Genomic DNA, 15578 nt, shown 5'->3' on the forward strand with positions numbered 1-15578 from the left:
GCCTACGGAGGATGCCTAATGCAGATGTAACAATCCCTCTAGGGTTTTTCAGCGAACTTATCCCTGGTTATGGGTATGCACTTTGTTGTACGTCGCTCTGGATAAGAGCGTCTGCCAAATGCCAATAATGTAATGTAATGTAATGTAATATATATAATATCATATATAATATCATATCTGGTGATCGAAAGCAGTGTTCTAGAACACTGATTTGGAATGTTGAAAAAAATAAAAAAATAAAAAAGAAACTTTCCAAAAAACCTACTCTTCAAAGGGTTAATAATCACAGGAGGAATAATTACATATATGGGCTAAAAAGGTACTTCCATGTGGTAAATATGCAATGTGTCACAATGGATCCTCCTTGACTCTAATTGTTCATATTAATTCTCGTGTAACAGCGGTTGACATCCACAATTTGATTAAGTTTAATTAGCGATACAATTAATGAAGAGTTTCAATGGGAGCAGGAATCAGAGTGGAGTAGGGCAGGGTTGGTGCACGCGAAAGTGACAAAGGCCAGAATTCACACTGCTAGTCCTGTTTTCTGCTGCTTCTGCTGCTGTGAGGGCAACATTTATGTGTGTGTGTGTGAGCGTCTGTGTGTGTATGTATGTGTGTGTGAGAGAGTCTGTGTGTGTGTGTGTGAGAGAGAGAGTCTGTGTGTGTGTGTGTTGTGTAAGAGTCAGTGTGTGTGCGTGCATGCTTGCCTACGTGTGTCTGTGTGTGTGAGTCTGTGTTTGTGTGTGTGTGTGTGCATGCGTGCTTGCCTATGTGTGTGTGTGAGAGTCTGTGTGTGTGTATGTATGTGTGTGTGAGAGAGTCTGTGTGTGTGTGTGTTGTGTAAGAGTCAGTGTGTGTGCATGCGTGCTTGCCTATGTGTGTCTGTGTGTGTCTGTGTGTGTGAGTCTGTGTTTGTGTGTCTGTGTGCATGCGTGCTTGCCTCCGTGTGTGTGTGTGTGTGTGTGTGTGTGTGTGTGTGTTGTGTGAGAGTCAGTGTGTGTGCATGCGGGCATGCTTGCCTACGTGTGTCTGTGTGTGTGAGTCTGTGTGTGTGTGTGTGTGTGTGTGCATGCGTGCTTGCCTCTGTGTGTGTGTGTGTGTGTGTTTCACACTCTGAGCAGCGAAGCAGACCTGTCCCTTCTCCCTCTCAGTGCTCCAGACTGATGTGACAAGTGCCAAGGAGGAGGAAATCACACTAAACTCTCCAGACTCCTCAACAATGGCCACCTCTACACTGTCTGTACAGAGAGAGAGAGAGAGAGAGAGAGAGAGAGAGGGAAGGAGGGGGAGGGAGAGGGAGAGAGAGATGGAGAGGGAGGGACAGAGATAGAGATAGAGAAGGAGAGGGAGAGAGAGAATAGAGTGCGTCTCTCCTGGGGAGACTCGAGATGGTGTTTGTCAGGTCTCGTCAAGCCCTACCTCTCTAGAGACGGGCACCTCTGAAAGCTTCAGAGCGATTTGAATAAGAGCCTCTCCCGTCAGCGGGGGATTGGGCCAGTTAGGCCACTCAGCGATCCTCTGTGGAGCTGGAGCACATCTGTCTGTGCTTCTGATGAAGCCATCTTTAATTACATCAAACTGTGTCAATCTATCGATCAAACACACACACACACACGCGTGTGCATACACACACGCGCACGCACACACACACACACGCGCACGCACACACACACACACGCGCACGCACACACACACATGCACACACTCACACGCACACAATCAGGATGGCGGAGAGGGTCCAATAATGACACAGAACAGAGTGGCCATGTTCTTTCGGGGGTTAGACTCTGAACAAGGGTTATGAGGGCTGACATAGTGCAGACAGGCACACACACAAAAGTGCACATAGAGAAGCACAGCTGAACACACACACACACACACACACACACGCACACATACACCCACACAAATGGAACAAACACGCACCACAAAACACGCACATACAAACACATAGACAAACGTACACACAAGCACAAATTCACACATATACACACAGGCGAATACATATAGACGCGCATAAAAATGCACACACCCACACACACAGACCAGCACAGAACTAATCTCCTCAGCATTTGTGAGAAACCTGTAGAAAACAGTGTGATAGAGTCTGGTGAAATGGTCTGAGAGCGGTGTGGTCAGTTTGCCTTGCAGAGTGAGCCTTCTGAAGCGCAGACGGTCTCATTTGTTGACCGTGCCCTCTCTCTGAGCCCCCCTCCTCCCTCTCTCACCCCTGCAGGTGGTGGTCTCCACCACGGTGAACGTGGACGGTCATGTCCTGGCCGTGTCGGATAACATGTTCGTGCACAACAACTCCAAACACGGGAGGAGGGCCCGCCGGCTCGACCCCTCCGAGGGTACGGCGTCTTACCTGGAGCACGGTAAGCCCCCTGTACTCACTGTCCGTCTGTCTGCCTGCCTGCCTGTGTGCTTCTGTCTGTCTCTCTGTCTCTCTGTCTCTCTGTCTGTGTGCTTCTGTCTGTCTCTCTGTCTCTCTGTCTGTGTGCTTCTGTCTGTCTCTCTGTCTCTCTGTCTGTGTGCTTCTGCCTGTCTCTCTGTCTGTGTGCTTCTGTCTGTCTCTCTGTCTGTGTACTTCTGTCTGTCTCTCTGTCTCTCTGTCCATCTGTCTGTCTGTTGGGCTTTCTGTCTGCTCAGAGGTTCAACTGAGGCAAAATGGAGATGGATAAAGATTGACAAAGTTCAGAGGGTACAGAGCCTTGCCTTTACCCCAGAATACACAAACAGACCCCACCCTCTCTGAACAGTAATAGAGCGAGGCTCCACACACACTCCCCCCCCCCCCCCCCCCAATTCCCCCTCCTCCTACCTCCCAGCTGCCCCCCTCCCTCCCATCGCCCTCACGATAACGGCATGTTTAACTGTCAGGATGTCTTTCTGTAGGGGGGGGCGCTAACAGGAGTCACACAGGGCTTTAATTCACCGCTCTTCCCTGTGGCAGCACGCAGGCAGGGGCAGCGGTAACAGCGTGAGTCTCTGTTAGCGCTCGCTCTCACACTTTATTATCTAATGATGTAATATTCATCCGGGCCACGCTGGAGCGACAGGCAGAGACCGAGCCGCTGCGCTCCGGGGTCGCCGCGGAGACGCCGAGGCTGACAGGGAGGGGGTGACAGGGGGAATGCTGGGATACGGAGTGTGACGCTCACGTTCGGGGCGCGCCCCTACGCCTGTAGACCGCAGGAACGCGGACGACAGCGCATAGCTCTCGTGTTCGGAGGAGTACGACGAATTCACCAAGCACCCGCTGTCAGCTAAATGTCCGGTGCACACCTCTGTTTGGCCAGCGACTTTTCCACATATGTTTAAGGATTGATTCTGTAACGATGTCAGTGGAACAGTTTGTCTCTCTGCCACCAACACCCTTAGCTGGCTTTTTTCACCTGGCCGACTGCTCAAAAATTTGGGGAACCCCTTGGAAGCAGCCCTCGCCTATTGGGGATACACAGAAGGAAGACAAACCCCACATCATTAAGGCACAAGCCCCTCGCTAAAGTATCTGTCGCTCAAAGCCAGCTCAGGGAACAGGCCTGGCTGCTCACCCTGTTCCAGTGGATGTGCTGGAGAACGCCAGAGTGCTGTCACCTGCTACAAGGCGAGCAGCTCAGGGCTGATCTGCTTCCAGTTCCTGTTCCCATAATGCCTCTGGGCGGCTAATTAAGACCAGGGCAGTCAGGGTCCTTCCCCGTGCCTCTGTAGGGGGTGGCGGGGGTTCATTAGAGCCTGATTTATGGGGCTGGGAGATGAGAGACCAGGCGCTGGGGTGCTGACCCAGAGTGACCAGGGCAGCTCTGCCTGGAACACCACACTCACCGTCATGTGACCGCGTTTCCTGTGATAGGTCATATTCACCCTTTAAGGTGTGACATCACTAATGTGTGACTAGGTAGGTTGTAGCTGAACGTTCTAATGCTGACTAATACCACTTATAAGTGTCTGCTTGGGGAGTTGGGACCCAAACAGCGCGTCTATCACAAGGTTACTGTGCGTCAGAACTATTTTGACGACATCATCTTCACTCTGAAGTGGCAGTGAAGGATTATAATTCTTCAATGACCAAATGTTCTCTCTGGGTACAAATGAAAAAATAAAAAGGTACGAATTCATGAAATAATATTATTGCTGGCTAGGGGTACACTTTAATGTACAGTGTAGGGTACCACCCCTGCGACACCTTTTTATGCATTTCTTGTACCTTTATTTCCGAGAGTATTGATGACATCATCAGCACTCTCATTGTTAGATGACAGCTATCTGACCCCCCCCCCCCCCCTCCCCCCCCTTCTCGTTGAGAGACAAAGGGTTTCCACTTTCAGGAGTCCCGGGTCGAGGAGCCTGGCAGGATTTGGCAAGGCCAGGGCCAATGTTTGGGCCGAGAGCGTTGTGGTGTAAAGAGGCGTCCCGGGGCTAGTCAGAGCCCGTGTGGCCCCAGGAGGGGAGGGGGGGGTGAGCGTTTGGGGGGGTCCGGCCCGTGCTGGCTGCGGGTGGGAGCGGGGGCCCGTCATGGCGGGGCGCTGAGCAGCACGGGGAACAGATGGTGGGGAGGGAGCCACCCCACTCTAATCCTATCAGATGGATCCACCAGGCACCATCTGCTTAATCCACGTACAATTTCAGCGCCCGTGAAACACACAGCCCAGGCCAAGATTACTGCCACTCTGCTCCCGCAAACTCACTGAGAGCGCCGGCTAACTCACTTCCTCTGTCCCTGCTCACATACACACACACACACACACACACGCACATGCACACACACTCACACACACACACTCACACACGCACACACACACACACGCACACACACTCACACACTCACACACACACACGCACACACACACACACACTCACACACATGCACACACACACACACACTCACACACACACACGCACACACGCACACACACACTCACACACGCACACACGCACACACACACACACACACACACGCACACACGCACACACACTCACACACGCACACACACACACACACACACTCACACACGCACACACACACTCACACACACACACACACGCACACACACTCACACACGCACACACACACTCACATACGCACACGCACACACACACGGAAAATGGCATCTTAATTAACCTTGGTCAAACCTGGTTTGCATCTCTTCTTTAGAAAACCAAGTCTTGTCATTCTGAATATCTGTGAATTAAAGAAGATTATTTTGTTTTACTTATCTTCTAAAAGTTGTGCTGTGTTGAGTCTTCCCTGGTAATCTAAAGCAGGTCAGGGTGAAAGGTGCATGCAGCTTACTGTAACAGGATGAATGTTTCACAGTTTTGTTTTGGTCAACCTTTGAACGTACATCTTGGATTGGAAGTCATGTTCAGCTTTGATCAGCTTTCACCGAAGCACTATTTTGTGACAAAGCAAATGCAAAACAAATGAAATTCACTCAGGGGAAGGTATTAGCAGTCTGCATGACAAAGCAAGGCCTGCTGTTTCCAATCAATATTTGCCCTCAACAAATAATGTACTGTAAAACTCGGCTTACTTTGCCTTTGCCCATGTAAAACAACTTGGCTTGTTGTAAAAGCCCTCGCCAAAATAAATTGCAAAAACGTGTTGGCACAGAAAGAGGCAGCACTTGCGTTGTTTTGTAATAAAACGTAAGTAAGCTACTACCACCATCGAGAAGCAATCTTCCCTGGCTCCCTGGAGCCCAGTTACATGGCTGAGGGCTTTTTTAAAGACTGAACTCACTGATTTCCCACCTACCCCGTATACTTCTGGTGATGATTCTGGGGCAGAAGCCACACTGCGGAAAATGGAAGCAGAATGGTGCATACCCTCCTACACTTTCAGGAGGGACATTGCAGGGACAGTTTTGTTCGGATCGATTCCCCGAATGTACCCTGAAAGTGCAGTAATGTTCTCTTTGGGTACAAATGAGTAACATTTTCCAAGCAAAAATGGTGCAAGCAAATTATTTATCGCTGGCTACAATTTTATGTACCAGGGTAATACTGTCCCAGCGACAGTTTTTAGGCACTTTTTGTGCCTTTATTTCTGATAGTGTAAGACGGTCCCTGTAGGGGACTTTGATCTCTGGTCTTAATTTTAACGCTCATATACTGCATGGAATACTATGCGGAAAACCTACACAGAATAAAAATAAAACAGAAAATATTTTCATTTCAACGTGTATTTGTTATCCAAGACCCTAACGAATGAAAACGCATACCTGTGTTTGGCCAGGTATGGGGAGGATAGTGGGGTTATTGTGGGGGTGGAAGGTCTGGTCGTGGGGCAGGCTCAGGTTTCAGGGATTTCCAGGCTTATTGATGGTCTGCCTTGCTTGAGGTGGCAATACCATCCATCTCACAATATAGTATATATATATAATATAGTATATAATAGTTATAATATAATACAGCCTCTCAGCCTGATCTGATCCTGCAACCTGCTGGTTCCCCGTTCAGAGCTGGAGCTGCTCCACTGCAGTCAAATCCCTCTTTCCCTCTCTCTTTCTCTCTCCCTCTTTCCCTCCCTCTTTCCCTCTCCCTCTTTCCCTCTCTCTTTCTCTCTCCCTCTTTCCCTCCCTCTTTCCCTCTCTCTTTCTCTTTCCCTCTCTCTTTCTCTCTCCCTCTCTCTTTCTCCCAATTTCTCTCTCTCTCTCTCTCTCTCTCTCTCTCTCTCTCTCTCTCTCTCTCTCTCTGTTAGATCAGTGCTTTGTAGGGCTCTGTGCCCTTGATGACGTGTAGACATGTGGTGCTGTCTCTTCCATTATCATGATTACTGTCTAAAAAAAAGTACAACTACTTAAGTTTTGAAATTGCTTTTAACATACAGAGTGAAACTGCAGAATCACTGTGAGAAAGCCTTCATTTGAGCGAGCCCATTTATTCCTGGGGACATCCGGGAGAACGGCTTAGTCGATAAAGGAGGTTTTTTACCTGTGCATAAAATGCACTCTCACAATCCGTACCCACTCCTACTTGTACTTTTCTATGTACAGAAGTAGTAAAGATTAAATTTGTACTATCTTTCATTACTTTTTAGTTTTTTTTCTGAAGGAAACTATGGAATCGGCGTAGAATATGCGAATACAGAACACTGCACCTTACACAGCGGTAAAATGGCATGACATTGCGCACCAGTGTTCCAGTTTATAACTGATGCAGAAATCTGTCTCCTTTCCACAATTCCCGTGCTGATAAGCTTCATCGATGTTGGCACAACGCCGTTAATGGCCCTCTTGTCTAAGACGCTCTATCTGGGACGTCTCCGCGTTTCGGAGAGCTCGTCCTGCCCCGTCCGCGGTCCCGCGCGGTCGTTAAACTCAGACAGCCCGTAGTAAACGCGTTAACCTTGCTCATGTGTTTCCGATCAGAGGAGCCCCCGTGGTAGGGAGCGCGCGTTGGAGACATAACTCCCGCTTCTGCGGAGGAGCTGTTTATTAAAAACTATCAGTGTTATTGTTATGAAGTCATCCCGAAGCATCGCTGTGAATGGAAGAGGTAGTGGAGGCGTCCCCGCTCTGGCTGGGCTTTGTCTCTCCACCCTAGGAGGCCCCTGTTCACAGCTCTTAAACCCACAAATATCAGACTTATCTGTGTCAGGACAGAGCAACGGAGCTATTTACAGCGTATTGGAGGACTTTAGCTTCTTGTTCTTGTACTGTTACTGTGAGTTATGGCTATCTATGGTTTCACAAGTGCTAAAGTGCGTCATGTTACAGGCATTTAGGATCTTGAGTGTATACCTGAGTTATATACTATTTACAATTTTACATACAGTGCTGTGAAAATGCCTCTGCCATGATTTCCTCTATTATTGAATATTTCTCTCATTGATTTGTTTCAGATATTTAGACAAAATGTCCGATTAGACAAATACAACCTAAAGTAGAGTAATAAAAATTTAATTATATTTCATTTATTTAATATAAGAAAAGTTGCCCAGCGCCCATACCGCCCCTGTAAACGGTAAAGGTAAAGTACAGCTGGACGTGTCCTGAAGCGCTGCAGGTGCAGTAACTCTTGCGCTACGCAGTGTAAGGACGAGCCTCCGCCATCTTGCGTGACACTGCAGACTCGTCCTGTTGTCAGGCCCCTTTTTTTTCCTCTTCATCTTCTTCTTAGCTTTTATTATTTTTCTTTTTAGAAAACCCAGAGCTAATTGGAATTCCAGTAATTAGCGCGCAGACAGAGCTGTGCAGAGACGCCGTCGGAATCCGGAGCCAAAGTTCAGCATCCCGGAATGAAATTTAAAGCAATTAAAGCGCCGGGCTTTTTTATGGCTGCGCCGCCGTGGGGCTGGGTTTTTCATTTTTTATTTTCCCTGCTATTCCCGGGGCGCGTGGCCTTTGATCGACTCCTGTAAAGACCGGGGACCGCCCGTCCGCTGAGCGAGAGACTCTGACATTTACACTGCTCTCGTAAAACAACCGGGGCGCGCAGGGGGGGGCAGAGTAATATTTAATAAAAGTGTGTGTATAATCACGCAAATTAACATTCCCAGCATGCCGCCGGCCCCCAGGACAGGGGCTTTTATTGTGAAGCTATATGAACGCTGTCATTTGGGACTTTTATTGTGAAGCAATGCGATTGCTGGCCCTGAGGACAAGGACTTTTATTGTGAAAGGATGTGATTTCTGAGTGATCTTTCCTGTTATTATCTGACATCCATCCATCCATCCATTATCTTAACCCGCTTATCCTGAATAGGGTCGCAGGGGGGCTGGAGCCTATCCCAGCATACATTGGGCGAAAGGCAGGAATACACCCTGGACAGGTCGCCAGTCCATCGCAGGGCACACACACCATTCACTCACACACTCATACCTATGGGCAATTTAGACTCTCCAATCAGCCTAACGTGCATGTCTTTGGACTGTGGGAGGAAACCGGAGTACCCGGAGGAAACCCACGCAAACACGGGGAGAACATGCAAACTCCGCACAGAGAGGCCCCGGCCGACGGGGATTCGAGCCCAGGACCTCCTTGCTGTGAGGCGGCAGTGCTACCCACTGCACCATTATTATCTGACATTCCTGGGTTTTTTTTTTTTTCTTTAATTATTAATCAAATCAGAGGACTTTTGTTTCAGGCAAATTAACCCCCCCCCCCCCCATCACACTCTTGCTGTTAGTGAACCAAAGTTTACCATAAATAACATTTGCTAGTCGCAGTATTGGATGACAAATGTTTCCATGCAAATGTGTTTTTAGATAATATTTACACGGTCATACCCCACTTACAGCTGTGCTGTTAATCACGTTAATATTCATTGTGTTTATTCCTCTGTGCATTTCCGTATTAAGTGCTCCTCCTGGGAAGAACGAATGATGCATTTGAATGTGTGCATATGCAGGTATATACTAGCACAGAGGATTTTCTACGGAAGAAAATACAATGCACATCAAAGTCATACGTACAGTACTCTTACTAAAATATTTACACAATAATGAATGCTAGTGTGTGTGTCTCGTGTGACACGGTGGTCCCATAAGCCTCTGAGGGGCATACAGCGTTGGGGTAGGTCCTGTGCCATGTCTCCCTCGGGCAGTCCATCAGATTCATCTCACCAACATTTGCCCGTAACTTAGACCCACAGTCTTTTCCCCCTGTAACGCTCGGTTTGGTGAGTGCACAAGGCATAACTCTGGAATGTAAACGTAAATGTCAGCTTAATGAAACATCACCGGTGTTTATTAAGTCCACAAGAGATACAAGTTCACACTGTCAGGGTAAAATGTACTCCCTCAGAGTTGATGTTGCGTGTGTTTTTTTACTGTCTCTGTGCCTGTGTCTGTTTAATCAGTGTTCCATGTAATGTACATAAAAATGCATTTCTTGCGATAGCGGTCTGGATTTAATCAACATTTGTTTGTCCTTAACTATGATTAACAATATTTGCGTGCAAGTGGGTGTGTGTGCATTTCCATGATGACACAATTTGGCAAGTTTATTGAGGTTTTTTTTTTAACTGAAACTAAAAAATAAAAATGTATCCCTTGCATTTATTTGTTTGAGTTCAGGACAAATGTTGATTTGATTTAGGTCAGTGTCTCTTCAAGCATATGCCCTTTTTCTCCCCCAGTACTAAAACAGTGAACGCGTTACCAACGCGTCTCGGATAACTATCTGTTTTCTCACCTAATGTGCAGATAGTCTAGCATAAAACCAGTAGAAGCAGTTTTTCCCCGACATCCGTTGTGATAGTGTAGTCCCCGTAAGTACTTTTCATCTCTAACTGCGGAGTGGAGGAAAGAGGTGGTGGAATAGTTACCGCGCATCACGTATAAAGTAACTGTCAGTGAAAGATGGTCTTCGCTCCTTCCCCATCGCTCCCGTGGGAGGGAAGTGTTGAGGAGGAGAAACTGTGTCCAACGTTAATGAGCTGGCTGTTCCGCGGCGCATCCATGTTTCGGTCCTTCGAGATTCGTGAAAAACAAAAGAAAAGCTAGTTTTTTTTCTCTCTCTCTCTCTTTCTCTCGAGGAAAAAAAAAAACCTGTCTGTATGTAATGAAATCAATAGACACTGTAGATGATTCCGGGCATTCAGGCTGGTGCCAAGTCACGCTTAAGGGCTAAAAAAACGCTACCCACCGCCTCTCTGCTTGGCACTCAGAATTGAGAGGGAAAGATTGTGGGTAATGTTGTGTGATCGTGATGAAAGCGGGCTGAATTGACGCTCTCTCTCTCCCTCTCCCTCTCTCTCTCTCTCTCTCTCTCTCTCCCCCTCCCCCTCTCCCCCTGTTCCTGGAAGCAGCTGCCCCCTGCATCAAAGCCATCAGCCCCAGCGAAGGATGGACAACAGGGGGCGCCACCGTCATCATCATCGGGGACAACTTCTTCGATGGACTGCAGGTCATCTTCGGCACCATGCTGGTGTGGAGCGAGGTTGGTCTCCTCCCTCGAAGCCTTTGTCGGAGCCGTAATGGCGTTGATTCTCCCTCACTGTCCATGTTAGAGCCGTAATGGCGTTGATTCTCCCTCACTGTCCATGTTAGAGCCGTAATGGCGGTGATTCTCCCTCACTGTCCATGTTAGCTTCGGAATGGCAGTGATTCACATTAACGGTCCATGTTAGCGCCATAATGGCGGTGATTCACTCTTACAGTCCATGTTAGATCCGTAATGGCAGTGATTCCCCCTAACTGTCCATGTTAGAGCCGGAATGGCGGCGATTCACCCTCGCTGTCCATTTGAGCCGTAATGGCGGCGATTTGCCTTCACTGGCCAAAATGGCGGTTATTCACCCGCATTGTCTTTTTACGAGCCATAACGGCATGTTCACCCTCTCTTTTTTGCCATTCTGAGTGGCCAGTCGTAGGCCTGTCTCATCGCTGTAATGGCCTTTGCGTCTGGGAGAGCCCATTCAGGCATGTGCTGTATGTCCTCGGGACTGGAGGCTGCCAGTTGCCGCTTCTTTTCGGTCCACCAGCCGAGCTGCACCGTCAGGCCCTCAGGCAGACCACAGGGCCCTGACCAGCACACAATAAGCCCTGGGCAACCAGACCCGATGAAATCCTCCCCTCATTGCCACGGTCAGCTGCCTGTCACCCTGAGGGATTCCTGGATACGGTCAGAACTGCCAAGGTTACGATTATATTTAGGGAATTTGGGACTTTCACGGGACGACATGCCACCCAGAAGTAGGTCACCTTCTTAGAGAATAAAACAAATGTTACTGACATGGAGGTTTCAGCCGAGCCAGCTCTGTGGAAGGGAACGCTGGGCCTCGCGACTTTAAAGGTGAACGGTCCGGCTTTTAGTCCATCTTCAGTTTTGGTTCTGAAGGAGAAACCCACAGGAATAGTTTACAGCTCACTTCCTCAAATCATGTTCCTCAAGGACCGAGAACTGCTGGTTTCCCGCCCTCTCTTTACCTTCTCACCAGGTGTGAAGACAGCCTGGCCAATCAGTAGCAGCAGTTCAGTTAATTACCTGGAAAAAATAAAATTAGGTCTGGCTGTGGATTCCAGGACCCGGTTTGAGGATAGCCTGTTTTTTAAACAATGCACTTTCATTACCACTGAATAACAAGGTGTATCGTGATCACAGGATTGCCGTTCAACACTCTAGCTACTTCACAGGAGTACTGAGCAGGCAGATAAGGGGTAAGTGCTTTTCGTAGCATTCGGTACTTTTTTCCTTACAAGGTGCGATCCAGACTTGCCTTCTCTGCATCTGCCAGCCTCCACCATTTTCTCCTGCTTAGCGCGGGTGTTTTTATCTCCTTGGGAAACTGGGTTAGTGATCAATTCAAACGCTCCGGCATTAAAGGTGCGGGTCTATAAAAAGCCGCTCGTTTGTCACGCTGGGTTTGTTTTGGCGGAGGGGTGAAGGGAGCAGTTTGGGAGGCGCGTGGGCCTGGCGCACCGTGCGGTAAGAGACAGTTTAGGCCCGGGAAGCGTAGCCAACCCCGCTTCCAAACGGGCGGGCGTTTTGGCGGAGGGAGACGCGGCTGTCGCCTCCCTCGCTTCGTAGCTCCGCGTTCCGTCTCAGCGGCCAATCGTTTAGCGGAACAGGCCTGTTCATTTCCTGTTTTTCACGCCGTGTTGATATGGCGGGGGGGAAATAAGGTCGGCGGAGATGCCTGGTGTCCAACTGGGAAGTTAATGCAGTACACACACACACACGCACATGCATACACACACACACACACATGCATACACACACACACATGCATACACGCACACACACACACACACACACACACACTCACACACACACACACACACACACTCACACACTCACGCACTCACACACACACACACTCACACACACACACACACACACACACACTCACACGCACGCACACACACACACACACACACACACACACAGTAGCACAGACAGAAGCACACACACACACACACACACACACACACACAGTAGCACAGACAGAAACACACAGACATATTGAGATGCAGTATTATATGCCTTTGCCTAATATTCATCATGCAGTAACTCTTTGTTGGGGCTGAGGTAGATCCACATCTTGGACCAATTTCGCGAGGCCATGCCTCCCCCTTGCAACACCCCGTAGCTGTTCCTGTGACCCCTGACCCTCCCCCCCAGCACAGGGGCCACCCAGCCATCATATCTACCCTCTGCCCAGCTGCAGGGCCCATGGGGCAAACGCTGAGATTTCAGGGCCGATATTCCTCAGAAACCCAGTCTTTCTCCTCTTTCACTCGTTCAGCCTTTCACTCTTTCAGCTCAAGCCTCGTTCTCTTCCCCTCCCTACTGCAATGGGGTAATAATGTAAAAACAAAAAAATGGGGGAAAGGGGGGCTTTGACATCATCTATCCTGCCATTCTAATGGACCGATCCGATCTCTACGGGCCCCCCGCCCCAAAAAAAAAAACATGATGAAGTACTCTAAAATAATAATTTAAGCAGTTTATTTTTGTTGTCAATTACACACCATGTTGGCACGGCAAGCAGATACAGCGTGACTGCACACATGGTTAACATTATGTTTTGTGTGTGTGTGTGTGTGTGTGTGTGTTTTGTGTTTTTTTTCTGGCCGCATCATTTCATTGTTTGTATGTAACGGCTAATTCGAATAATTGCCAGGGTTATTATTTTACATTAGTTTGAGAAACATCTGGTATTTTTGCCATTTGTTTTTTTCCCTCCCTGAATCAACATCATTTGTAAAACAGTTCAAGGTCAGGAGGTAATGGATTAATGTGAAATGGGGGGGCGGGAGTGGGATCCCTATCGGAGCCTAATTATTCCTCCAGGGGCGCATTTGTCCAAAGTGGCCCTATTTACAGACGCTTACTCCTGGAGTTTGTTTCAGAAGGCTGGAGGCTCCACTTCTCCTCGCCCTGGACTTCAGAGTCCCCCGAAATACTGGGGGGCCTCGAGTAAAAATAAAGTTTGGAGAGGGGGTGGAGAGAGTGGGGGTTCCACATGGCCATACTGAGACCTGGGGGGTGGGATAGGGGGGAGGTTTGTCCGATTTGGGGTGTGTACCCAAGTGGAGAATATGTTTCACATCACTCCCTGTTCACTCTCAAGGAGCCTGGGGCATTCTAGGCTTTTTATTTGACTGTTGGAATTGAGCGTTATGATTGAATCATTCTTTTACCTTCAAACAATTGGATCAGTTTTTTGCTTTCCCATAACTCAAGAACCATCCAGTAATAATGTTTTTACTCTCATACAAATGGAGTCAGCTTGGAAATCAAGGCTGAGATGCCCTCAAACTGTTAACAGGGTTGTTGAGCTTTAGCCCGAGTGTGTTCCTAACGGTGAAACAGTTTGCTCTCTGGCCTCCTTTCAGCCTGACTGTTTATTTTTGGCCCCCTTGAGAAAGTGGCTGGCGGCCATTTTGATGTGAAGTGTTTGTTTATGGTGCTGGAGAGTGGCTTAGGGAGGGGGGTTCTCGGTGACTGACAGGGGAGCAGGGGAGTTTTCTCCATAGCTGCATCTCCGTCCCACGTCTGGAAAGCTCTGGGCTCTGCCCCTCTGCACAGAGCCTCTGCTGTCGAACCCGGGGCCACGGTGTTACATCGGTGACACCCCCACACCCAAAAAGGGGGAAGCCCAATGTGCTCCATTCAGTTAAAAAAAGAGGACTAACTTGGTCCTCACCGGCCAGGATAATCAGACTATAGCCAAGGACTCCTTATCAGACCTGGGTTCAACTAGTATTTTCTTTGGATTCAAAAACTTCTGTGTCCTTTTATTCTTGCCTGGTGCATTTGAGCCTGCAAGGAGGAGAAGAAGGGTGGGGTTTATACTTTTTGGGATCATCTCATTTGTTCCAATACTCCAGGCAACTTAATCAAATGGAGAAAAGTATTTGAATGCAAAACAGATCTCAAGCCAGGTCTCCTCCCTAGTTGACATTTCACAGTGCTGGAGTAAACTGAGCTATAGACACTGTTTCAATTGGAGACTGATGTTTCAATGTCTACAACATCTACAACATCTTCCAAAAAGCCAAAAAGCAAGTTCAAGGCTGTCCACCTTCCCCTCCCCTTCTGCACTGTTCTACTCCACAGATGCACACTTGCAGTCCATGGGCTGCTGATATTTATTCTGACCTTCTTTCTCTAGCTGTGTGCTGAAAGCCATTGTATCACCTCTTGCTTCTTGAATAATGTCCAGCACATCAGGAGTAACAACTGTTCTCTCATTTTCTCCCCCCCCCCACCCTCCCCTCCCCGAAACAGCTCATCACCCCTCACGCTATCAGAGTGCAGACTCCGCCCCGACACATCCCCGGCGTGGTGGAGGTCACTCTGTCCTACAAGTCCAAGCAGTTCTGTAAAGGCACGCCTGGTCGCTTCATTTACACGGGTGAGTACCAGAGTCTTCCTCACCCTTCCTCGCTCACATTAATACACGCCCGGTGTCTTCATCTACATAGGTGAGTACTGTTCACTCTCAGAAACAAAGTGACAGTGGAGGTATATTTTTTACCTTTATTTCTGAGAGTATAGTCTTCCTAAGCCTTACTCACATTCACACACTGCCATTTGACATGCCAGATGTCTAGATCTATACAGGTAAGTACCATAGTCATCCACACACTGGTGATTTCTAGGTTCAGAAAGTAAAC

General features: G+C 48.4%; 1 protein-coding gene across 8 annotated transcripts in view; it reads left to right on the plus strand.

The window, feature by feature from the left end:
* LOC133132607 (transcription factor COE1-A) overlaps positions 1 to 15578 on the plus strand; it is a 156223-nt gene that overhangs the window by 97398 nt on the left and 43247 nt on the right. For all 8 annotated transcript variants that reach the window (XM_061248128.1, XM_061248132.1, XM_061248131.1 and 5 more), the window contains 3 exons: positions 2240 to 2381; positions 10763 to 10893; positions 15190 to 15316. In XM_061248128.1, coding sequence (XP_061104112.1) covers positions 2240 to 2381; positions 10763 to 10893; positions 15190 to 15316 — 400 coding nt within the window. The remainder of the gene's footprint in view (positions 1 to 2239; positions 2382 to 10762; positions 10894 to 15189; positions 15317 to 15578) is intronic.

This window comes from Conger conger, chromosome 7, assembly GCF_963514075.1.
Source record: "Conger conger chromosome 7, fConCon1.1, whole genome shotgun sequence".
NCBI classification, from domain to species: domain Eukaryota; kingdom Metazoa; phylum Chordata; class Actinopteri; order Anguilliformes; family Congridae; genus Conger; species Conger conger.